This window comes from Watersipora subatra, chromosome 5 (genome assembly GCF_963576615.1).
Source record: "Watersipora subatra chromosome 5, tzWatSuba1.1, whole genome shotgun sequence".
In the NCBI taxonomy this organism is placed as follows: Eukaryota; Metazoa; Bryozoa; class Gymnolaemata; order Cheilostomatida; family Watersiporidae; genus Watersipora; species Watersipora subatra.
Window position 1 is genome coordinate 47,834,777 of NC_088712.1, and position 25,145 is coordinate 47,859,921.

The window sequence follows — 25,145 nt, forward strand, 5'->3', positions numbered from 1 at the left end:
GTTGGTTGATTACCTTTGCTTGGTTTTTTCTGATAGAAGATTTGACTCTTGAATTGTAAAATTTTACTAGAACTGGCGCCTTCGAAAGTATGTCTTTTAATTTTGAACTTTGGCCTGTGAATAGCAGTGAAATGCTTTTTGTTACAGCAGCCTATTCCTTTAGTGGTGAAGGCTCTGTCCACTGCTGAGGTGAATTTCACTCCTGCAATTGAAATCAAAGCAGTAGTTAGTGAATTAAAAAGCGAACCAGAAACTGACCAGTTCGATATAATTCGTGAGTTGGACGAGAAAGAACGGTGGACTGACAGGAATATAGTTATCACCTCTCTTGACCACGAGGAGAACAAGAAGGTCGCTGTTGGAATTTTGGACTCCATTATAGAACGGATTACTGCAAGGTTAGCTCTATGTTTTATTACAAAACCTTTACTGTTCATCTTAGACGTCTGTCGGAGTAAATTTAGGGGGCTCATCTTACCTAATAGCAGATGGCAATCGGAGTTTCCTTAAACATTCGAGTTGATTGACACTGTCATAAATATAATATAAGAACAGGTAATCTCAAAGGGATTCATAGAAACATTTAACCCATGCGATACCCATACCCAAGGACTGCTGCACAGCGCCCCAAATGTTAGATTTTCGATGAGCCACAAAAATAGTACCGTGCTCCCTTGGCTACGATGTCGCTGTTATACGATTTTTTGGCCTTCAATGTGGAACACGATGTTTTTCCGTCTCCACCATACGACACTTTTTTAGCCGTACGACACTTTTTTCGCAATTGAAATTTGGCAGTTAGTGTGCTGATTATGTAGACATAATGAAGGTGCCGATTTTCTATTCACTGAAATCCCTCTCAAAAGTTCAAAACACCTGAAATGCTTGTTCTCTCTTTCTCTCATTTCAGTGTTATTTGTTATAAATTATATTGAAAACCAGAAACAGATAGGAGATCAAATTTTAGCCAATGACAACGATGAAGTTTAATTTAGTAAAATACATACTAAAACTTAGCGGAAAGTATGTGTTTAGTAAGCTAAATTCATTTGAGCTGAATTCAACGCTTATGTTATATGTCTGTCTCAAAGGTAAGAACTCCCTATGGTACGTACTGTACTACATGATGTTACATTATATTGCAGTTCATAACCACTAAATACACTAAAGCTACTGTAGGTAACTAAAGTTACTAAGGTTAACATACTATTCTGTCACTAATTTTTAATATGTACATTACATATATAAATTTTCATGATTTTTACCAGAGGGTGTTTACATTAGATAATTACCATGGGCTTCTATACCCCTCTATACAACATATTCGCCTTACGATGCCAACATCGGAACGCATTAAAATCGTATTTACGCTTAAATTTATGGTCAGATGAGCGAATCTTCGATGAAGTATTCATTGTTATTGTTTTATGTTAATTATTTGTTCATTAACTTTAAACGGGTTAAAGGTTTGATCGCTCCATCTAAGTTTAATGGTAAAATTCATGTTTAATACTGCGTAAGTATCCATAAAAGGATATAGTTTTCATGATATGAATTACTTAATGTATTATTTCAATGTTATATTGGTAGAAACATTTCAAATGCAGTTGCCGTTCGTAGCAGGTTTTCACCAAAGTTAGGGTTATATCAACGCCAATAACTTAAAATGTAGTTGTGGCGAAACAAAATTGCACATTAGAATGAAATTGCTTTTCAATTTTCTACTGGTTTTTCACAAGGAGCCACCAAATTGTTGGCGCTTGCCCTGCTCACATTGCACGCCATAGGGCTTGCTCCTATCTAGGTAATAAGAGTGACAATGATGTTATTCTCTTTAAAATGTTTGTATCTATAACCGGTTTGGAAACAGATTTCAAGTTTAAAGCCTAATTGCATTGCAGATTTTTTTGCCCATTTGTTCCAGCAAAATCTAAGAATTAGTCAAACTTGTGAAGCTGGTAACTATCAAGACAAATCTCTCTCAGTAACAACTTTTTGCCATTGGTTCGTTTATCATGGTAACTCTCTTCAAGTGTCCTATCGTTTAAACTAATAATCATCGGTAGGCCTACTGTGTTTTGCACTGCTGACACGATTGCTGTCTTCACACATTTCATGCAACATTATTTTATCTTTAACAAATATTGTTGTAAACTGTCTAAATTAGTTCTGGTTGAAAGAGGAAAGTATGAAGTAAAACTGCTTGGTGATGACAGTCGTTTACTGAACTCCCACGTACCAATTTGTTGTGGCTGTCCGTGTAGCGGTCACGCACCAAGTAGCCTTTTCTTGCCTGTGGAGAATCTGAGCATATTTCAATAGCCAGAAGGATCGGCGAGGAAAAAGACAACACCTTTGATAATCACTTATTTCCAATGTATACAGAATGTTTATAGCAGTAATATCTCTCACTATCTCTAGCAGTTACTGTACACTCCTACAGATTGACATTTCTAACTGTTCATCTCATCAGACTCTCCGTCACGTGATTATACAGTGCACCCTCAAGATACGATTTTGATCCGTTCCAGGATTGGCATCGTATGGTGAACAAATCGTATGTGGGGGATATAGAAACCATAGTAATTATATAATGCAAACATCCCCTGGTTCCAAGATTTTGTTTACTTGTAAGTGCTGTACATTTTGCATTTTAAAAATTAGTAACAGAATAGTGTGGTAGCCTTAGTAACTATGGTTACCTACAGTAACTTTAGTATATTATATTTAGTATATTATTTAACTATTATATTTAGTGAATTTATTGATTCTAATCTGCATCAAAATGTAACATTACAATGTGCTATGAGCAGTACTATGTACCATAGAAAGTTCTTACCTTCAAAACAGATGTACGTATAACAAAACCTTTTGAGTTCACTTCAAATAAGGTTAGGTTACTAAACACACACACTTAAAGCTAAGTTTTAGAATGTATTTTTAACTATTTGACTCAATTTCAGCTTGTTTTAACTAAAATTTTATCACTCATCAGTTTCTGTTTTCGCGTTCACTATAACTTTTAGCCGACTTGTTTAAAACATTTTTCAACCTAATTCGACCAGAAAACCCGAACAATGCTGTTTTCGTAATGAAGTGGATTTTGTTAGCAGGTTAAGAAAAGTTGTCTCACCACTGGACTGTTTCTATGAAGAGATCGCAACTCCAACTTTGCTACTGGTTTTGAAGGGAAAATATCACACCGACTGCCAAATGTGAACTGGGGCAAAAATTTTGTTGAATTCGTATGGTGAAGTAAGATGTGTATGGTTAGGTGAAAAAGTTATCACGCTCCACTTTGTAAGGTGAAAAAATGGTGTATCAGGGTAATGGTATCCTGAGGGTGCACTGTATATGTTAATTCTGTCCCTGTTTTTGCCTTACATTGGATCAATAATAACTTAGGTATAACTCTGAACATGTTAAGAATGTATTGATATTGCTCTGATGACTTGAAGCAATCAGGTAGTGCTTCATGTCATGCCTGATTTGATGGCATGAAAACAAAAGGCCTACAAAGTTTAAATTTATTTGTCAGTTAGACTATACAGAAATGATTTATTGTGCATTATGAATTGTAGTGGAGAACCTGAGACAAACGAGGAAGCTGTCGACAACGGCCCTTCTTTAGCCGCTGGTAAGATTGAAATTATGTACATTAATGTTTATGCATCTCAAGGTTTTATAGAGGTGTAAAATTTTTGTCTTTTTTCATTTGAGTTGGTAGAAGCACTGTATCCTCGATGATGGTTAGTTATATAGATTAGCGTGTCTTTTTTCTAGAGCAACAATATGCAGCATTAGCTGTTGTCTCGAGCCCTTTTTGTGACAATCTCTTGGTTGATCTGCAAGTCTGCACTTTTCTCTGATAAACTCTCTTGTTATCACCAGCCATGCTCTGTTATAGATTATGTATGATTAGATTATTTATCTATTGTATCTATTATAGATTCCACTCAGATCCTTGATACGCTCATAGAAAAGTTACCCGCTGCTCAACCTGTGCCTGACATAATCAATTTTGACCCTTTGGCATCTGCCAGTCCCATAGCACGTGTGCAGACTGAAAGGAGTAGTGATTGTAGCGTTGAGGAGTATAACAGAGTCGAGGCAGGAGACTTGACATTTGTCAGTGCCGGTAGGTTATACCGCTGCCCCCAGTAATATAGACAGCGATTGACCAAGGAAGTCGATCGCTGATGGATGCATTTTTGGCTTAATTTTAGTCGTTTCCAACTCGGACAGTTTTAATTTGAGATTCACTGGTGATTGATGGTGGTTTCAGTATAATTTGTTGCCCTTTCCTATTTTAGTCAAATTATTAGTAATAGTCTAAGTATTCGCACAGACCCTACTGTCATAACTAACCTTAAGTTTCTCTCTAGATACAAATGATCATTACAGGTACTTGCGTCCAAATTCATTGCACAGGTTGTATGCTTTCATGTTCACAGTCCATTTTTAGATTTATTTCTCTTTTTGTCAAGTAGTTGAACAATTGTCATTAAACAAGGATTGTTGATGCGCATGGTTTCACTAAAGTTCTAGCAAATTGAAGTTATGTATGCTGATAAAAAGTTATACATTTTATTACTGAAATTCGATCTTTTGATTATGAAGGAAAACGGTATACAATTTACTATGAAACTGTCATATAGGCTAAGGAGCAGCAATGCGCAATACTCTTTCCTTACATTTAGTGGTATGGCTGTTCTGGGGAATTCCAGCTTGATAGAAATTTTATTCTCAACAGTTTCTTTGAAAAATAATCATCTCAAATGGCTTGCATTCGAGTTGTCTAAGCAATAAATATAATAAATAGTAATGTGTTAAATATTACATTTTTGTGAAATGCGATATATTTCGAGATATTTTTTCATAAAATTTGTTTGTTTTTAAAGTCTATCGACCATGCAGATATGGTATGGCGTTGAGAGGTGTCCTCGTGATAAAGAGCAAAAACCTTTCGAAAGCACTATCTATGATACTATATGATAGTTGCTTGTTTAGAAATTGTCGTATACATAACCATTGAAAAATATTTGTTTATAGAAAAGTTCAATTTTGTTAACAGGTCTCACATTCCATATTAACATATAGCTAACAAATAACTACATAACTACTACATTGCTGCCCGAAGTGGTTGAACGAGTAACTCATGATGATATTGTTTCAAAAGCAATAAACCGTTAACACAGTCCAGGATGTGACGACTCTCGGCACACCAGGCCTGTCTCTCTAAAATTTAAATGATATGTTTGCTAACAGATAAGCCATTGCATGATAGCTCTAGTGGCACATTCTATTTATAGTGTTGGTTTATAAATTGTTAACATCATCTTGATCAGCAGATATTGGCAATGTATCGAAGGTTAAATTGGGTTGTAAGAACATTCCATGCATATGTATAGGCCCAGGTCTTTGTATGAATTAATAGGCGGTTCTTTCAGGTTGAATAACATGAACAAGAACATAGAACAGCAGCAATAAGTAACAAGCTTGCCACATTCACAGTCATTGTGTCTAACCCAGTATCTTTAGTGTCCAAGAGTGATGAGCCCAGTTTCCTGTGCCTTATGACGATCACACATGCATCTTATTTAGCCAGGCCGTATTGAATAGTAAATGCTTTTAGCAGTAAAATTATTAGTCGATGAACAGGTAAAATGGTAAAATTTTGTGTTACTATATTATCTAGTGCCAGATAAAGAAGTGCCTAATCTTGATGAGACATTCGATATAGCAACATCTGCCAACGACTGTAATCAAACCTTTGACATTGACAAGGACGAAACAGCTGAGCTCCAAGCGAACCCGATCTTGAATGTCACTGTAGATTTGGGCCCTGACGTCTCTCCACTCAACAACACTTTTACCTGCGAAAGTAGCACTGTTGTAGCAGGGACTGAGTCTACTCTTGACAGTGATATTACAGTTCAGAAAGAACAGAGTGCTGAAGATACAGTGCTTGTTGCTGACTCTCTGACGTCTGCGGCCGACGCACCGCAAAGTCCACCAAAATCTGACCAGTCGATCGGTTGTGAGCAAGTGACTGATAGTAGTAACCCATCAATTAACTCTGTTGGTGCTGAAATTCAGCCAATCTGTGCTTTGAATAAAACTATAGAGCCAAGCCATTCAGACCCTGTTACCGAAGGTGAGGTAGTCGGTGTAATAGCAAGTGACAGCCAACCACTTGGTAGTTCGGATAAGGAGCATCAACCAATTGAAAAGTTTGATTATACGCATCAGCCAATCAGCAATACTAATAGTGAAGCAAAGGAAATTGGTGAATCGCAGTCTGCTCAAGCCTCTGCATCATCTAGCTTAGACGCATTAAGCGATTTAGTTAGTGATTTGGCAGTTAGTGCACCGCAGACGGAAAAGACAAGCCCGTGTTCTTCGGACAAAGCTGAAGATTCCTCAAACCAATCATCGTGTTTGAATCCTGTGACAAAAACAGACCCCTCTGGTGTGAATACACCCAGTCGTCTCATTGACTGCTCTGTGCCGGAGTCGGGCTGCCAACAAGCTGGTGATCAACCTCTTGACACTTGTAACTCAGTAGAATCCCTGGTGGGTGAACTTGCAAATACTTCGGAGACCAGAACCACTTCTGAAGGAAAGGTAATTGATCCTGCCCCATTGTCTATCGACGAGCAGCCCATCTCGACCGGATCCAAAATGGCTGAAGAGGAAGAAGTGCCAATACCGAGGGGAGCATATACGATTAATTGGGATGAGATCGATGAGTTCGCCGATCCATTTGCCATGTCTAAACCTAAAGGTAGGTTCCTATAGCAGGATCAATTTGATAGTTTTATAATTACTAGTACCCAGGCAGTCCCATGCGCTGTTAGAGATCAGCAGGTGTAATAATTATGTGCACAATTATACCCTGTAGCAGCATGATAGTCTAGTTGTGCAGTTGATATTATACCTGGCTGCAAAATGGGATATCGAAGCGGAAATCCAAAGAAAGTCTGACACGGAATTTGATTCCCGTGCAAGGCAATGTTTCTAATGCTCGTGGCGGCGAATGAGCATGACTCTTATTATAGTAAAGATCTGTAAAAGCTCGTTGCAAGCACTCGTTGCATTTTTTGAAACATCAACTCTAGTCATTTGAAAGCTGGTTCAGTCTAATTCTTATAAGGCTGTACTCGACCTAAGAGCCTATCCCTTTAGGCACCTGCGAGGTTATCTTGTTTTATTCATTCTAAGTTAACCATAATAGTGCAATCGATTGTTCAATAAAGACAAATTTACAAAAGACAATCGACTGCTAATCTTTGGCTTGCTAGCAGCAAATAGTGTGTTTTCTAGCAAAATAGCAGCCATATTAAATAATTTAATATTCATTACCAGCTGATACTAGCGTTGCTAAAACATTCTACATGCACCATGGCAGTCAGTAAACTGAGATTTGTTCCTCTTTTGAGAGCTATGCTTGTAAGCCGGAAATTTTTATTTGAAATTTATTATTTATGTATAAATAACAAATATTTATTTGTAAATAATATATGTATTGTTTATTTTTATCAGTTAATGATTGGTTCTATGCAATAGTAATAGAATGATTTGATTCCTTCTTTTGTCATCTGTAACTTACAAGGTCTGTGCTTCTACTAAAGCTCCACACTGAACCTTTTCTTGTAGAACAAAGCTATAAAGTATTTTAAAGAGCACTTTTACTATAACTATAGTTCTAACTATTGGCCTTAACTACAATCAACTATACAGATGTAGTGTTATGCATACAGTGGGCATCTATGTATAAGGCAAAAGTTAACAAAACAATTGTACCTACAAAAAATGTTTTAAGGCTGAAGCTATCCTTATCTCAGAGCTTAGATGTTCAAATTGCGCGGTTGGTCAATGTATCGCAAATAATATATGGTTAAAGGTCTTAATGGGTCTTATGGGTCTTATGGTTAAAATTGATTCAATGGTATTTTGTATTTGGAGGTATTGCTAGATGTTTTGTAACATTGTCAACTGACATGAAATCTATGTTTTTACTTTATGGCTTGTAACCTTATTGATCGTTTATTATAGATAGTATACTATGGAGTATCACAGTACACTGAGGAGTGTCTCATGTATAGCTGTGGAAGTTGACCGTTAGAGACAGCTCTATATAGGCTCTCTATATCAAATTTATAGGTTTTAGTACATTCTAGGAATTGTGCCGTCTTGAGATATGATATCCTCAAAGTTTTTATGCATAATATATAAAAGTATCAAACCTTAAGAATAGGTGCCTTCGAATAATACAATCGTTATACTTGTAATCAGGCAGTCTTTGTTGCATAAAGTATGAACTCCTTCGATTCCAATCAATCCAAAGACCAATTACTAATAACCTTTTTTGCCTTGTCTATGAGCTCCTTCCCCTTTTTGTATTTACCCATACTTGTCCTCCTTTAAAATTTATACCCATTCACTTGTCTCGGTACTTGCATAGGCTCCAAGTCACTCATGGCAGTCTCTCCTCCAATAAGGCCCAACGCCTGCCCACCGAGTTTTGACCCGCCAGCCACGTCGGAAAAGACTTCTGGTGATCCATCGACAACCACAGACACTCCTGCATCCGCTGATGTTGTGCCAGATGTCGAGGTAAAGCCATCGGTAACAGAGAAGCCAGAAGCACCAGAGGCAATGTCAGATGACCTTCCTGTAAAAAAGAAATCGCCTATCAAGTGAGTCATTACTCCAAACTGATTTTATTAGAAGATGCTGCAGGATCCGTCGCAAACACAGGTTGGTTGGCTGGCTGCAGGGGTACAAGTACTAACAGGTATTTTGGCAGTTGAAAGTGCTGGTATCATTGTTTGCAATCATTGTATCTTGTCTTTTTGTATCAGCTGGTATTGTGGCGGTCCAGTGCGCTGTAAGAGGTCCTCAGGTGTGCGGATAAAGCGCAGAGTTTAACTGTGTGGATTATTATTCTACTAGTAGTATGTGTAGCTAGACCTCTATGGCTCAAGCTATATAGCTTATGGTAGTATGTGTAGCTATACCTCTACGCCTCAAGCTATCTAGTTTATGGTAGTATGTGTAGCTAGACCTCTACGGCTCAAGCTATCTAGTTTATGGTGGTGCGTGTAGCTAGACTTCTACGGCTCAAGCTATCTAGTTTATGGTAGTATGTGTAGCTAGACCTCTACGGATCAAGCTCTAAATAAAAGCCAAGTCACCATGGTTGTTGGAGCAATTAAAAATATGAAGGTTGATGTTGTTTTCAATATTCCTGGTTGCCTTGATAAAGGATTTAATCACCTTGATCTTCTGTTTTAGGTTACTGGCAACTTTTATATGTGTTGATATAATGTACGATGAGCAAATTCAGAGCATGTTGCAGCATATAGCTATTTGTGGAATTTACTTTAACACGGCATCAGATTAACTAAAGTTATAGTTTAGGATGATTTTAGTAGCGAGCGAACTGAATGAGCTGTCAATTAAGGAGTTGTGTGCCCATGATTGGTAGTGCAGTGGTTAAAGCACATAAATTACATAATTTTTTATTGTATATTTCAATACATCAAAGTCTTGGCTTCCGAATGAGCTATTGTTTGCCATGGTGAGATAGACATTGATTGGTGTTTATAGGATTTCCCCAGAGCTCTACCGCGAAAAAGTTTACTGGCATAGTCTCGAAAATTGTGACGTCACAATTCTCATATGCGGTGTTGTGTGCTCTTACCGCCTATTTTATTGCTTACCGCTTATATTTATCAACTACGATAATGACGCTAGTGTCAGGCAAAGATAGGACAACTTCAGAGAACCAATGAAGATGACAAAGGAATCAGTGTCATTAGTTATCCATGTACAGATTATTTCTATGATAAGTACCTCAGACTCCAAGAACCATACCATATTTTCCCGATGATATTATGCACTAGCTCTTTATTTTTAATGTGATATTAAGGGTGACGACTGACACTAATTAATTTCAAGCATTGCGTGATCTCGCGAAAGTGCGATTGACATTTAGTCCTAGGGCCACGCAACTCGCAGGTCATAATTTAATCGATGTGATTTCATTACCTTTATCAACGACAGTACATTTATTGAAGCATAATTAATTAACCCAGAACATGTGTTTGCATTGGTCGGGCGTTAGCACGATCGCGGGCATTGTTGATTATCTAGAATCTTAGTTTATTATTAGCGCTCTTCGGGTTTAACAGCACCGATTGTAACAGAAAAACGCAGCCTCAATGGCAGCGAAAGGGATCGACGACCTAAGGCTAAATGAGAATTATGACGTCACATTTTGAGTACCTGAACCAAGTGTGTTTTTTTTGCAGGACGTACTTTTGACACCCCGTTTTTCATAGTTCTATTATTCTTTGTGTATTGAATATAGGCTCATTCGAAAGCCAAGACTCTGATGTATTGAAATATATAATAAAAAAATTATGTAATTTATGTGCTTTAAGAGTTGTCGGTAGTATGCATAGCTGCCAGTTGCAATTGCCAGGTAGTTAAATCGGGTAAATTGTAATGCCAGGTAGTTAAATCTCAGTAAAAGATGTCTGTCAAATTTGTTGGATTTATTTGGATCAGCATCTACTGCCACATTTCAGCTGTCAACTTTTAGTGATTCTGAAAAGTGATTTTGCTCTAGGAAGTTGGCTATAAAAAGGTATTTGATTTGCTCAGCCAAAAACAACTCTCACTCTTAGGAAATGACATGGCAGGTCTGTGTCACATCTATGATGAATAGAAAAAGTAATATTTTAAGATTTTTGTCCCTGTTGTTGGTAAACAAGAAATTTTTATAAAAGACAACAAATATAATACAGACTACATGTACATGTACTATCATATGTCTTGTCAAGCAGCTGCTCTTGATAACGCGTGCATAAGTTGTCCATTCAAGGCTAGATCAGGACATTCTGATGACTGCTAGCTGGCAGGCATAGTCTAAGTTTACAAATACCCTGGAACCATAGTATTTACCAGCCAATTAATTTTAGTAATAACCTGTTGCCCTCCGAAATCAAATGCCTTTCACTATTTTTACATCTGTTCTCTCTTTTCTAGGCAGCTAACCTCTCTATTTAAGTAAGCAGGCATGGTGATACGATACATTCTCCTTATTTTAGTGCTTTTTATAACAGCTAGTTCATGCGTGCAGGCTTGTGAGGCTTCGCTGTCAAACACCCACTAAAATAATCCAAGACAGTGTGAACTTTTATTAGGAGTTGTTTCGCCCTTGAATGGTTGATCGTGTAGTGCCAACCGACTATTATGCAGGCCGGCTAACATAAGAAGTTGTATAATGAAATAACTTTAACCAAGTGGCATGCGTGGTCGAATTATACCAGCTTTGCCATTTTTAGAGCTAGAATTGTTATTTACAGACCCACTGTTGAAGTCTCCTACCACTACTACTAGCTTTTACCTTCTTCCCCATATCACTCTTCTACGTAACATAATTTAGACATTTCATGGGCCATCTGTTCCATTACGTCAGCATTTCATGCCTTGATAACTCCAAACTCACTCGCTTCAGCTTCTCTAACAACCGACCTACACGTCGTTGTCATGGCTTTGGATATTTAATATTTGCATCGCTTGTTGCTTAGCAACCAGCTCTATGCAAACACAAATGCCTAGTATAAGCACAATATTTTTCATGGTTGAAGCCATGCTAAAAGGAAGAGCTGCTGTAGCAGGGCCGAGCAAGTTAGTTACTGTGGGTGGATAGGACATTCATTGTCAGTCTAGTCGTTGATTCGTTCTTGACTTACATAGCATGTCCATAGTCATGCGAATATATTGTCTGTGGTTTCTGTACCTGTAGAAAGAAGAAGGCTTCTGGTAAACCATCTTCTAGACTAGCTGAGTTCAAGAAAAAACAAGCTTCTAAGTTGAAGGTATGTTGATCTAAATAACTTGACTCTTCGTGTTTTTAGATTTGGTTAATACTCTTTGCTCTGAAGCAGGTCTCATAATGACCTAACACCATTTCTAGACATTTGAATGCATTCTTACTTACGTAATGGTCTTCGGCTAGTTTCTACATATAGTATCAGTACAAAAATGCGGAATTTATCAACAGAAAAAACATATCCAAGTACATTTTTTATCAGATCAGTGGCCAATGGATGGGATATACATGTATATGCGTGTAGTAGTACACAGCTGTTAGGTAAGGAAATGTGAAGTATGTACCAACCTAAGCTCACGTTGTCTATGTAGGACGTGTTTAGTCAATACGTCTACTACTACTACTGTCAGATGCACATTTAGTCTGAAGATCCTGTTAGGTCAGGTTCAGGTGAAATAATCTGTTAGCACCATGTTGTCAAGCAGAGTCTTTCATGTAAATTACCAAATTTTAGGGTGTTTGAAGCATCAGTATTCTTGTAACTGGCTAAATTGTGCATGCATATTCGGTCACTACACAAAAAACAAATACAGACATTTGATAATGTATAAACAGAATTACACGCAATTGCTTCAGGCTGCTGATCAAACGACTTACCGAGGCCATAGTTCGCCAGTTTAACCAGTTGCAAGAACACTGATGCTTTAACTGACCGGAGATTTGGTGATTCTACATACAAGGCTGCTTAATAACGTGATGTTAACAGTTTGTTTTACCTGAACATGATCTAACAAGACTTTTTCAGCAGACTTACTCACAAAATAATTCTAAGTCTGTAAGTAGCGCATGGATGCTGACTGCTGCTGGGAAGTAAGTTAAGAGTCGGAGCAAGTATACATTGAATATAAATAGTATAATCATTCTTTTACAAGTAGACAGTTCAAAAGTGTTCTAGTAGATTCATGTGTTCTAAAGGTGGCTAAAGCCGAGATATCAACATTTTGAGATTTACACAAAAACAATTGACAATATTGCATGCTAGCCAGCCCCTTGAAATTATCTTTCTTTAACCAGACGGTTGAATGTCATCATCGATTGACCTTCGCCTATTTACTTTTGGTCAGTGTCAACAACATGAGTTGCAGAATGGTATTGATCAAGTTGCTGTTGAAGGTGAAGTTCAGGTTATGCATACTCACAGAGATCTTACAGTTATTAAGACTTACGAACCAATGTCCAATTATTTGTGATTACTCTGCGAATATCACATGTCAAAGGCTGACACGCTAGAAATGCCTTCAATTATTAAGTGTATATCGGTACAGTTAAAAGCATTCTTCCTTGTTTCGGTGTGATTTTTCAGTACACATTTTCTGGCTCAGCCATTGGCAAAGTTATGTTCAACTTTCTGTGAAGATTACTTCAATTGTAGTTGGTTATGTCGAAGTTCCACAGTGGTGTATGAAATGAACTGGACCCCTTTGCTAGACAACTAACATTCTCATTTTCAAGATTCTTTCTCATTGTGAATTTAATCCATAGCCATAGGTTATATATTAAATTAATCCTCATTTAGTCCTGATTTCAAATACATAAACCAAACAGCTGTAAATTGTCTTGGAATGATTATGTTGGCTAAATTTTAAACATATTTTATTAAATGGTTGACGATAGTAATCTGTACAGATATGATCACATCACATGCATTTTTATTTACTTATTTCTTATTCAGCAATGCCTACAAGACTAGATGTTAGAAACAATAAATTTATGTGTGTAAATTTTATAAACAAGTAATCGTCACATGAAACCTGGTGATATGTAATCCGATCATTTTTATCACATTGGTTTGACAAACTGTATCTAATCTAATCTGGGTGCATCCTACAGATCGTTTGATAGGATATTTTGAATCTTGACAAGATTTTGAATCTAGTGGTATATAATCTGTTTTAGGTGCGTCTAATCTGATTTGGGTGCACCCTTATTTGATGGGATGTTTTATTCGTGTTTATTTTGACTCATATGTAAAGCTACAATTATATATAATGTTTCCTCGAATAAGACACTTGCAAGACTATAGATTACATTTTTTCTATCTTGAAACTCTCGTTAAGGCAGTGCTCTTGTTTCACAGGATACTGGTGGACAGGGTGACGGACCTGATCTGACCTTATCTATTCCTCCAGCAGTTAATACCGTCACTGATGGTACGCACTCTACCTTGCTTGTCCAGTTGACAATATCTGTATATTCTTTGCAACAGGGTGTTTGTGGATTCATTGATATACAAACCTACAATTACTGTTATCTTGCAGAATATTTTCCATATACGTTTTGTGCGTGGGCATATGTTGGTTATATAATAGCTTTTAATCGTAGTTATTTAAAACGGTCAAAATCAGTTGAAATGTATAGTTCTTGTCATTTTCTAAAAGAGATTAATTATGTTATTTATATGTTTTTAGATAATATGTTTCAGATACATTTAGGCAACAATGTAATTTGCGAGACCTGAGCATTTTCCTTTTTGAGTAGGTGGATCTTTAGAGTAAAATTTGTAAAGTTTTTTATGGATTCAATTAATGAAATTTTTGACACTGGTTTATGTTTTTTCTCTTGCTTTCCTCTATAGATGACCCTATTCCTCCGCCTGCTGCATATGATTTGGATAATTGTGATGATCCATTTGGTTCTAAAAAGAGTAAAATGGCTTCCTCGCCGCCAATCAGAGCTAAACCTGTCGAGTCTCTAGACTATGAAAATGTGGAGGATCCTTTTGGTACAAAAACCAAGGTGAGTTTAGCTTACTACTTCTTTTGGTGAAATTTTGTGTTCGTTGTAGAGCTGGTAACTTTGTTTAGTTATTTCTACTTCTCAGGGTTTTGTTTGTTGCTCTCAGTACTGTTATTCATGGTCATCTGTAGTGTTGTTTGTCGAAATTGATCGCAACAAATCGCCTAAAATTTAGCGAAGAAGAATTTTTGTTTAAAAGTTTCTGTCGATTATCTCATGTTCAGTCAAATCTGGTTGTTGGAATTACAGTAGCAGGGGCATAGGATAGTTCAGTTGGTCACACTTCTATAATCATTCATGAAGTTGGTGGCTATGACCTAATTTAGTGGGTATGACCTAATTTAGTATAGTTTAGAAGGCTTTACATGTTATTCTAGATGGCAGTCTCTCCTACGGCTCCAGCTCCCTTGCAACTGGCAGCAGCAGAAACAGCACCTCCCACACAGTTTGCTGACAACATGGTTTGTCTCACTTCTCGTCTCATGGTTATAACTGAGAACAAAATGTGTAGAATGTTATTAGCCTAAAATTTAGTTAGGATACTGTGTATATCTAGTGATACTCTGTATATCTAGTGATACTATGTATATCTAACGATACTATGTATATCTAGCAATACTGTGTATATCTAATGATACTGTGTATATCTAGTGATGCTTTAGTTGTACTGGACATGACCATTATTTCAAGGTATCAATATCTAACTATGCTACAATGTTACAGGTATCTGAGCCAGCCGTAACATCACCCAGCACTACAACGAACTCTGTCAATCCATTTATGTCTGCTGCAGAACTTGCATCTCCTGATGCTGTCAAAGGTAAGCAGAGGTTGTTTGAGTGTAACGTTTTAGAGGGGCGCACATTAGCTACAGGGCAAAAACTCTATCAGAGCTTTGTCAGAAGTGTGCGCCAGTTTCAACTGTTGTACATTTCTTGTAGTCGGTACATAGTCTTATAGTTGGTACATAGTCTTATAGTGGGTACATTGTCTTATAGTGGGAACACAGTCTTATTGTGGGTGCATAGTCTTATAGCGGGTACATAGTCTTATAGTGGGTACATAGTCTTATAGTGGGTGCATTGTCTTATAGCGGGTACACAGTCTTATAGTTGGTACATAGTCTTATAGTGAGTACACAGTCTTATAGTGGGTACATAGTCTTATAGTGGGTACATGGTCTTATAGTGGGTACATAGTCTTATAGTGGGTACATAGTCTTATAGTTGGCACATAGTCTTATAGTGGATACATAGTCTTATAGTGGGTACATGGTCTTATAGTGGGTACATGGTCATATAGCGGGTACATGGTCATATAGCGGGTACATGGTCATATAGTGGGTACATAGTCTTATAGTGGGTACATGGTCTTATAATGGGTACATGGTCTTATAGTGGGTACATAATATTACATTGTTTACATAGTCTTATAGTGGGTACATAGTGTACCCAATATTGTTAACCCAAATTTCTAACCTGCTTGTGTCAGTCTCTTGCTTGTGTCAGTCTCTCTATTCACCTTCCCTCTTTTATTTAGTTCTGAAAATTAAGAACTGCAAAGGTAATACATAATTGTATTTAACTTTTACATGCTCTTCCCGATATTGTTTGGTTTGCATGTCTCTCTCTCTCCGCTTTTTATGTCTGCTCAGTGTTGCTACAGATACCATACCTAGTTCTTATTACCTAAACCCTCAGAAGAGATGTCTGGCTGATTGTAAAGTATTCCGGTGACTTTCATTTATTTTGTGTCCATTCCTTCAGCTGTTGTTGTGAATAAATTACCATGTTGCTCGTAGATGTGTATTCAGGTGTCTCCTCCAACTCGTCTAATTTTCCAATGAGAAAGGTGCATGCCTTTGCTCTCTAGGCTCTACTTAATATCCATCAGCTATTCCTTTAGAATAAATGTTTTGTTTCTACTGTTATTTGTCTAGTCCGTCTCTGTGCTGACTTGAGGCTGTGTTGTCAGTGATACTTTTACAAGGATTCTCTCTAGTAGTAGTGCAATATTTTCAGATCACAGGCTAGATTCGCCAGCCAAGGAGTCGTCGAGCGCCACTAATGGGTCTCAGGAGGATGACTTTATAGACGCAGTCGATGAGTTGCCAACTGACATGTTCAAGCCTGCAGTTCCTGACAGTGGGTATTAAAATGTTGTAAGGAGGGAATGCTTGTAGTTTCTATTTAGTTCAAAATGTGTTTGTGAAGCTTTGGTTATCTTTTATCACCAGTCTATTTCAAATAATTCTACTACAGGTCATTCTTTTCTTGGACTCTTCCTGGTCATTCTCTTCCTAGGCATTCTCTTCTTGGTCATTCTCTTCTTGGTCATTCTCTTCCAGGTCCTTCTCTTCCTGGTCATTCTCTTCCTGGTCATTCTCTTCCTGGTCATTCTCTTCCTGGTCATTCTCTTCCTGGTCATTCTCTTCTTGGTCATTCTCTTCTTAGTCATTCTTTTCCTGGTCATTCTTTTCCTGGTCATTCTCTTCTTGGTCAATCTTTTCTTGGTCATTCTCTTTCTGATCATTCTCTTTCTGGTCATTTTCTTCCTGGTCATTCTCTTCCTGGTCATTCTCTTCCTGGTCATTCTCTTCCTGGTCATTCTCTTCCTGGTCATTCTCTTCTTGGTCGTTCTCTTCCAGGTCATTCTCTTCTTGGTCATTCTCTTCCAGGTCATTCTCTTCCAGGTCATTCTCTTCTTGGTCATTCTCTTCCAGGTCCTTCTCTTCCAGGTCCTTCTCTTCCAGGTCCTTCTCTTCCAGGTCATTCTCTTCCCGGTCCTTCTCTTCCAGGTCATTCTTTTCTAGTTCATTCTCTTCTTGGTCATTCTTTTCCTGGTCATTCTCTTCTTGGTCAATCTTTTTTCGGTCATTCTCTTTCTGGTCATTCTCTTCCAGGTCCTTCTCTTCCAGGTCCTTCTCTTCCAGGTCCTTCTCTTCCAGGTCCTTCTCTTCCAGGTCATTCTCTTCCCGGTCCTTCTCTTCCAGGTCATTCTTTTCTAGTTCATTCTCTTCTTGGTCATTCTTTTCCTGGTCATTCTCTTCTTGGTCAATCTTTTTTCGGTCATTCTCTTTCTGGTCATTCTCTTCCAGGTCCTTCTCTTCCAGGTCCTTCTCTTCCAGGTCCTTCTCTTCCAGGTCCTTCTCTTCCAGGTCCTTCTCTTCCAGGTCCTTCTCTTCCAGGTCCTTCTCTTCCAGGTCCTTCTCTTCCAGGTCCTTCTCTTCCAGGTCCTTCTCTTCCAGGTCCTTCTCTTCCAGGTCCTTCTCTTCCAGGTCATTCTCTTCGAGGTCATTCTCTTCGAGGTCATTCTTTTCGAGGTCATTCTCTTCGAGGTCATTCTCTTCCTGGTCATTCTCTTCCAGGTCATTATTTTCCAGTTCATTCTCTTCTTGTTCATTCTCTTCCATTAACTTATGAATCAGTTGTCCGACTCATTATCTATAGCATGCTGAGGTAACGACTGTATCATGGCTATATTCTCTGGTTTATGTGTAGTCTTCACTTAACCACAGGATTATGTTTTGAAGACCCCATTTTCGTTAAATGAACCCCCACTTCAAGCCTCCTTTCCATACATATCGGCTATTTACATTGTACTGGACTTCACCTTTTTATGGTTTTTGAATAATATGAGTAAACCTTTAACAAATACATGAAATTGTAACTTTTGCATGTGCATCAGCATGTAAAAATCTTAAGCTACCATAGAGTGCATTGCGGTATTTTTACCCATTCGTCGTACCTTTTTGGCATTTCTCTTTTTGTTTAGCATTTATATTTACCATCAGTCTTTGTCATAGTGCTTCAACTACAGCAGATATTAGTTAGCCAAACACCCGATCCTGTATATGTATAAAAACAATGTCATGTCTAGAGTATTTGTTAATATCTATACATTCATGGTTGCTCCAATGGTTTTATGAAACATGTTGTCTTTTTATTCTCCTTTAGCTTCCTTTAGCATATGTTCAACAATTTTCACAATGTTTGACATGTTGTCGTGACTCCAAGTTGTCATCAACTGAGGACTACACGTATTTGGCCCAAAATCGCTGATGTGCAGTCAGTAGATTTATTTTTACATAGCTATCGTTATATAAAAATATTCCTCAAACTTATTTTATCCTAGCCATTTACATAAATTCTGTAGGGAGTCACAAATGTGTTGTGCTATGTGCAAACAACTTCATGTTATTTTAAAGGAAACTCATATATCATCATATATCTGTAAACTTTGCACCATTCATGTATTTGATGCTTCTATAAACCTCATCTATGATTTGAGTTTCAAAGTCATCATAAAATATGCCCATCACTGCTTTGCAGTGTCTAAAAGATGCCCATCACTGGCTTGCAATGTTTAAAAGATGCCTATCACTGGCTTGTAATGTTTAAAAGATGCCCATCACTGGCTTGCAATGTTTAAAAGATGCCCATCACTGCTTTGCAATGTTTAAAAGAATTGCTTTAAGTTTGATCAATAAATCATATCTTTCTTTGTAACTGCTCTTGTCTATTTTTGGCTCAGACTCAATGTTATGTTTTAACCTAGTCTACACCTATACACTACTGAAGATCTGATAACAGTATTAGTGTCTGTTAGCTCTACAGAGGCAGCACAATGTCGGCATGCCATCACCCTGCTTTTTGTCATCTGTTTTACAGTGTTCAACACGACTGCTGATCTGGGAGTCCTTGACCGAGCAGCTCGTATGAAACCATCTGTAAGTGCATTGCTTTATTTACTAACAATTAATTCTTAAAAGTCGGAATTAATTTCCTAAAAAAATTCATTGTTGCTATGCAACAAGCGCAACCAACCAAATTGACCATGCAATGTCAGAAAGCCGCATGATGTGGCTTGCCTACTTAAAGAGTTAACATCAATGGTACATGAGATTCGTCCCCTCTTGATATATTCTAATTACACGTAGTTAGATTGGTAAAGAATGGCTTGCTATCACCTCGGTAGCTTTTTAGCTATGGTTCAGCATGGTTTATTGTTATAACTGTTAGCAATTCTCTGTTGATCTCTTGTCTGTTGTCCTTAACTCGTAAATAAATGCTTCAAGTAATTCTATAGTTTTACTTACTATGTTTATTCCAGCCAATCTGTTTCTTTTTTTCATCATAAAGGTAGGTTGAAATAGTAAAGTTGCCTACCAAACTTCCAACTTATCTACCTACTATGTACGTCTTTCATTTTTGTTACGTAGTTTCGTGAGTCTGGTTTGGCCAAGCAGTCTCTCTACCAGAAGTTTGACCCTCTAGTTGAACCGGCACTACCCGATTACAAAGTGTAAGTCTTTCTCAATTTTTCTGTCTCTGCAATTGTTTTACTGTTTCAAAGCAAGATGTTTCACAGAAACGCTTATAAACCTCTTCTAATATATAAACATATTGGTTTGATTCAGTTTTGTACTCATAGTCAAGCTGGCAGTCTTTTAGGCTTGACACGGTGGTGTGTTCACTGTTACAAAAAATTTTCAACAAATGATTTTGTTCCATATTTTTAAGAATTTTTGAATTAAAAATATGGAACAAGCAGTCCATATTTCACAACTTCTTCCATCGTCAAAAGACATTGTGTGTGAAATAATTTTTTTAGTGCGCGTTTTGCAAACAACTTGTTTCCTCAATAGGATTCTTTTCAAAGTCTCAGAATTTTTGCTGATTCGGCAATCGTGTTTTTATCTTGAGCCAATCTGTATCAAACAATGTTTCAATCTGTTTTATTGAAGAAAGAAAGTACTATTAGTTACAACTCTAAGCAGGTATACCATATCTCTTAGGTAGGCTCCCTGTTTTAGTTTGCACTTTCATGGAAATAACTGTGACCAAAAATCGTCTCGGCTAGTAATCCTGTAGTGACAGACATTCTCAATCTTCAGCAAACCTCTAGGTACTATGGCAAAATGTCTCTACACATGCAGCACGTACTTACGCATGTAGCCACTTTGTCATGGTTAGATTTCTTTTTGCGAGAATTTCACTTTAGTGAATCTATAATTGATGCTAATGTTGCTTTGTATTTAACACTGAATTTTAGCAGAACGTGTTAAAATTAACCTGTGACAGGAATTATACAAACTATACAGCTTTTTCGTATTCTATTTTGTAAACTCACTTTTAGATTTGCTTCCCTGTGTCTGCCTTTTATGCAATGGTGTTTTCAAATGCTAACAACTATAAACGTGTTGTTACTGTTACCTACATATACGTCCTATAGGCATATATAGTACAAACTTGCAAATGTTGACGTTTTCATATTCATAGAGCGGCTAAAAATAGTTTGCAGAGCCCAAACAACGCTCATAAATACTTCTGGTAATTTGCATAGAGTGTTATAATAATAGCATTTTTATTAAACTATTTATAAATCAAATAAACGAAGAAAACTAAATCATACCTAGAAAATTTAATAGTCGAGTAATAATCAATAAAAAGATGTTTGTCGTCCCTTTATTGTTATGTTAGGTGAATTGAGGTGTAGCCTCGGTGATATAGTGTGTGTAGGTGATGATAGTTTACCCTAGGACACTTATGTATTCGCCTCATCTAACTTTCACATTTTCGCGAAGTCATCCTCTCGCGAAAACTTCATGTGCGAAACTAATCTATCATAACGAACGAGCGAAAACACGAAATTATGTAGCTTTGTTCATTGATAGTCCAAGAAACAAATGGCAGCAAGCGATCAAATTGCATTATCGACCTCGCCCACACCATTCTACCTGCGGTTCTCAATTACAAACTAGTCCCAAGTTGAAATTTTTTTCTTATAGGTGAACTGAACCTGAGAAATCTAATTATTTTTGTTCCACTGGATTTATTTTCACATCACTAAATTTTTGCACTCAACAGAGCTGCGAAATTAAGTCGCATCGAAATTTTACTCTGTATGCTACTCACGAAACTAAATACTAGCGAAATATAAGTGTCTTAGGGTAAGCCAGTTTAAATTGGCCTTTAAGAAGAATAGGTAGTCCAAATTTAATTCAACATTATTAGATGTTGTTTTTATTGTTATGTTTGATATTTTTACATTTTATCTTTAATTATCACGTCCAGCCTTTTTACTTCTACTAGTTCCATGCTTGCTTTTTATTCAATTTAATGATGGTTCTTTCATAAAGGTTGCATAGGGGTTGCATAGGTTCATTGGGGTTGCACTGGGCGCAATGCGGCAACAGACTGCAAAATTTGTGCTCTCTCTCCTTTAAAATTTAAAAACATTCAGTAAAGTAATGAGTAATGAATCAAAAAAGAGAAAAAAAGCCATTTTCTGACACTAATAAAGAAGAGCAGATAGACGATTTCGACAGTCAGACTTCTGAAGAAGAAGAAACAAGTAGAGTAATAAAATCCAATCAGTACATTTTGTCCAGGATCAAATCTCTTCACAAGAAAATAGATCACACCAAAAGGACTAAAACTACCTGTGACATTTTGGGTAAGCCAGAAAACCCACAGATAGTAATAGATTGTACTGCTGCCGGTTATGACGTTTTCAAACTTGGTGTCGTGATTCATCTATCATCTGTATATATAAATCTCGTGTCAGGCTAATGGCAGGTGGCAGACAACTACATTCTCCTGCCACTGTTTATAAGCTGTTTTTAAATCCCCGGGTATTCCACTAGTCCAATTATGCAGTGGAGTCAACCAAGTAGAACATAGACTATTCTGGTCTCATTGTTCACCCCAATATTTCAGCATTGTACACTGTGAATTTACAACACAGTGGAATACTGATAAACAGCATACAAATCTTGACATCTTCTTTTCCCACTATGAACAGATATTAAGCACCCTCACAAAAAATCACAAAAAGTCTTTAAAAAAGAGCAAATAAAAACAAAATGCATCGGTGACCTTTCAGCACTGTCTTTATCCAGTTCTTCATATCAGATCGGCATCCCTGCGTCTGTCTACAATTAATTATGAAGCCTCAACGAGTGCTTCATGCACTGCTTTAGAAAAGTTGCAGAAACATTTAAGAACTGCTCAAAATTAAGTGCTACAGTAAAATTCCTAATCTCCAGATTTGCGGAATTAGAAGCAAAAATTGACAAGTTACAATCAACATCTATTTCTACAGAGAATCATAAGGCTGAATTCAAGCAAACGAAATAACTGAACAATAACAATCTTTAGGCTAAACGATATCAAACGACGAGCTATGCAAAGGTCACTATCCAACGAGCTCAAGGAACTAAAAGTTCTTATGTTGAGACAGAACAATCGCCATGTCCAATTTCAACGATCAAGGAAACAATCAACCAATGCCACAATTGCGTTTAAACCCAGAAAGTAAATCATGCAACAAACAAAATATCCCTTCAACTTCAAATCTTACCCTAATTATGGATGTTGATCAATGTATTACAGTCACAGCTGTCGATCAACTAGCGCAACCTAAACAACAGAAAACTGTTTTTGTTGGAAAAATATTGTGGTTTCAATTCGACATAACTCTTTACATAAACCATTCAACCAAGACACGGTACGGAAAGCTATTAACTATCAGTATTATCTTTGAACTCGTAACTTGTTACAACTTCAAGTCAGGAAACCTTAGGATTATGATCTAGTTCTGATTGCGAGGCATTGCCATAGGATCACTGGAGATCTGATCTGTTTGATGGATCGTTCTGCGGCTGTCCATTGATCCGAGTTCTCTTAAAGAGAATGTTGTTATTGCCAAGGGTGTCCCACTCAATGTTTATTAGATGACAATAACATTAATCAAGATATCAAAGATACTGACCCTAAGTCTTTATAGAAACATTGTTCAAAGATAGTAAAAGATAGGTCTTCGAAGGTTAAGTTTTCCTAATCCCAATTCTACGGAAATACCATTTCATATGGGATAAATATACGATCGGCTCATTATTTATGTCATGCTGAACCTTTAAAATGGTGGGATGAAACCTCTAAAGGGTTTCCATTGTCCATCTGAATATTAGAGGTTTCCAAAATGGATTAAGTCAAAATCTTCCAAAATGGATTAAGTCAAGTATTTGAGTTTTAAGTATAAATTTAAATTTATTTGTTTTTGTAAAACATTTCATGGACCCGGCCATGGTGCTGATTACTTTAAACTTCCAGATTACTATATGGTAAGAAATGATAAGAACTATCACCAGGGTGGTGGCTTGTTATGCTATATTCACAATTCCATTATTTTCAAGTACTCGGAATTTGCAATTAATGAAATTGATACTGACAGTCTTTCCACTAAAGTCATTCCAGTCATTTAGAGACTTTACATAATGTCTTCTGTTTATAGACCTTCAAATTCAACAGTAGATTGGATAACAAAATTTTCAGACTAAAGAGCTGAAAGAGTGTTACAGCAACACTGAAGAAATTTTGGTACTGGGTGATTTCGATGTCAACTTGTTGAACATGAACGAGGGGTCCAATTGGAAAAGCAAAATATTTAGTTCTTTGTCTTTAAAATAGTTAATTAGTGAACCAACAAGGGTAACTGCAAACTCTTCGACATTAATTGATCATGTCTACACAAATTGTTTTCATCACGCCAAGTTTTTGGCATACTTAAATCGTCTATGAGTGATCATAATGTGGTATTCATCGTAAAAAGAGTTGGCGTCACACAACTCATTTCCCCGGAAACTCCCTTATAGGGATTGCTCCAGATTTGTGCCTGACGATGTTTCAAATGAGTTGTCTTACATCGGATGGAATGATATTCTGATTGAAAAGAACACTAATGATACGATTAATCTATTTAATCAAGTTTTCTTTAGCTGTCAATAAATTGGTACCTCCTAAAACTAGAAAAGTCAAGTCAGAATCTTTACCTGTTTAAAAATCTTTACCTAGTTTGAAAAACTGCAGAGACTTGACTGCTTACAAAAAGCAGCACAATTTTGTCAAGAATCTTATTAAAAGAAAAAAAATATTATGTATTGACGAAATTGTTAAACGTGATACATGTAAATTTTTGCAAGTTTTGAATGTTAAAGATAAGAAACCTCAAAGCTGTGACATTGGTTTGACATTTTCAGAACTCAACTCACATTTCGTGTCCGTTGCAAGTAAACTTTCAAGTTCCATTTTACCGTCCTCTAATCCTTATTTGTCCAAATACTGATTTGAAGATTATATTGAATAAGTTTCCAAAATTTACTCCTCGTGATCTTGTAAAATAAATGAGTAACATACCTTCGTAATTCAAAAGCAACAGGTTTAGACAATATTCCATGAAAATGTTAAAAGCAACTCTTCCATTCATTGCTCCTATTATCAGATTTGTTTAACAGATTGATTGATAAATACTGATTGATGGCTGTTTTCCTTTGGCATGGAAGCATGCCTGCACGGTTACTCCTTTGTTCAAAGAAGGAGATTCAAGCAACCCATCGAATTTCCGCCCTCTTTCAGGACTCCTATTTTATCTAAAGTTTTTGAAAAGCACTTAAATATCTACATCCATTCTCATTTGTTCAACAATGGTATTTTAAATC

The 25,145-nt window shown here is 36.9% G+C and overlaps 2 protein-coding genes across 4 annotated transcripts in view; one reads left to right on the top strand and one right to left on the bottom strand.

The window, feature by feature from the left end:
• Nucleotides 1-25,145, top strand: part of LOC137396252 (transforming acidic coiled-coil-containing protein 3-like) — a 41,395-nt gene that overhangs the window by 4,057 nt on the left and 12,193 nt on the right. The window contains exons 3-16 of one of the 3 annotated variants that reach the window (XM_068082438.1): nt 148-398; nt 3,582-3,637; nt 3,950-4,138; nt 5,699-6,787; nt 8,468-8,702; nt 11,822-11,894; nt 13,986-14,058; nt 14,484-14,644; nt 15,022-15,105; nt 15,368-15,464; nt 16,184-16,207; nt 16,666-16,788; nt 19,315-19,373; nt 19,866-19,948. In XM_068082438.1, coding sequence (XP_067938539.1) covers nt 148-398; nt 3,582-3,637; nt 3,950-4,138; nt 5,699-6,787; nt 8,468-8,702; nt 11,822-11,894; nt 13,986-14,058; nt 14,484-14,644; nt 15,022-15,105; nt 15,368-15,464; nt 16,184-16,207; nt 16,666-16,788; nt 19,315-19,373; nt 19,866-19,948 — 2,597 coding nt within the window. The remainder of the gene's footprint in view (nt 1-147; nt 399-3,581; nt 3,638-3,949; nt 4,139-5,698; nt 6,788-8,467; nt 8,703-11,821; nt 11,895-13,985; nt 14,059-14,483; nt 14,645-15,021; nt 15,106-15,367; nt 15,465-16,183; nt 16,208-16,665; nt 16,789-19,314; nt 19,374-19,865; nt 19,949-25,145) is intronic. The other 2 variants (XM_068082440.1, XM_068082441.1) reach the window with 2 other exon arrangements.
• Nucleotides 17,094-18,056, bottom strand: LOC137396663 (DNA ligase 1-like). Its single transcript, XM_068082981.1, has one exon. It carries the CDS (start codon nt 18,054-18,056, stop codon nt 17,094-17,096), a length of 963 nt encoding a protein of 320 aa, XP_067939082.1.

Coding starts and splice junctions, on each gene's coding strand:
- LOC137396663 (XM_068082981.1), bottom strand. CDS start 18,056: ATGGAAGAGAATGAACAAGAAGAGAATGAACTGGAAAATAATGACCTG.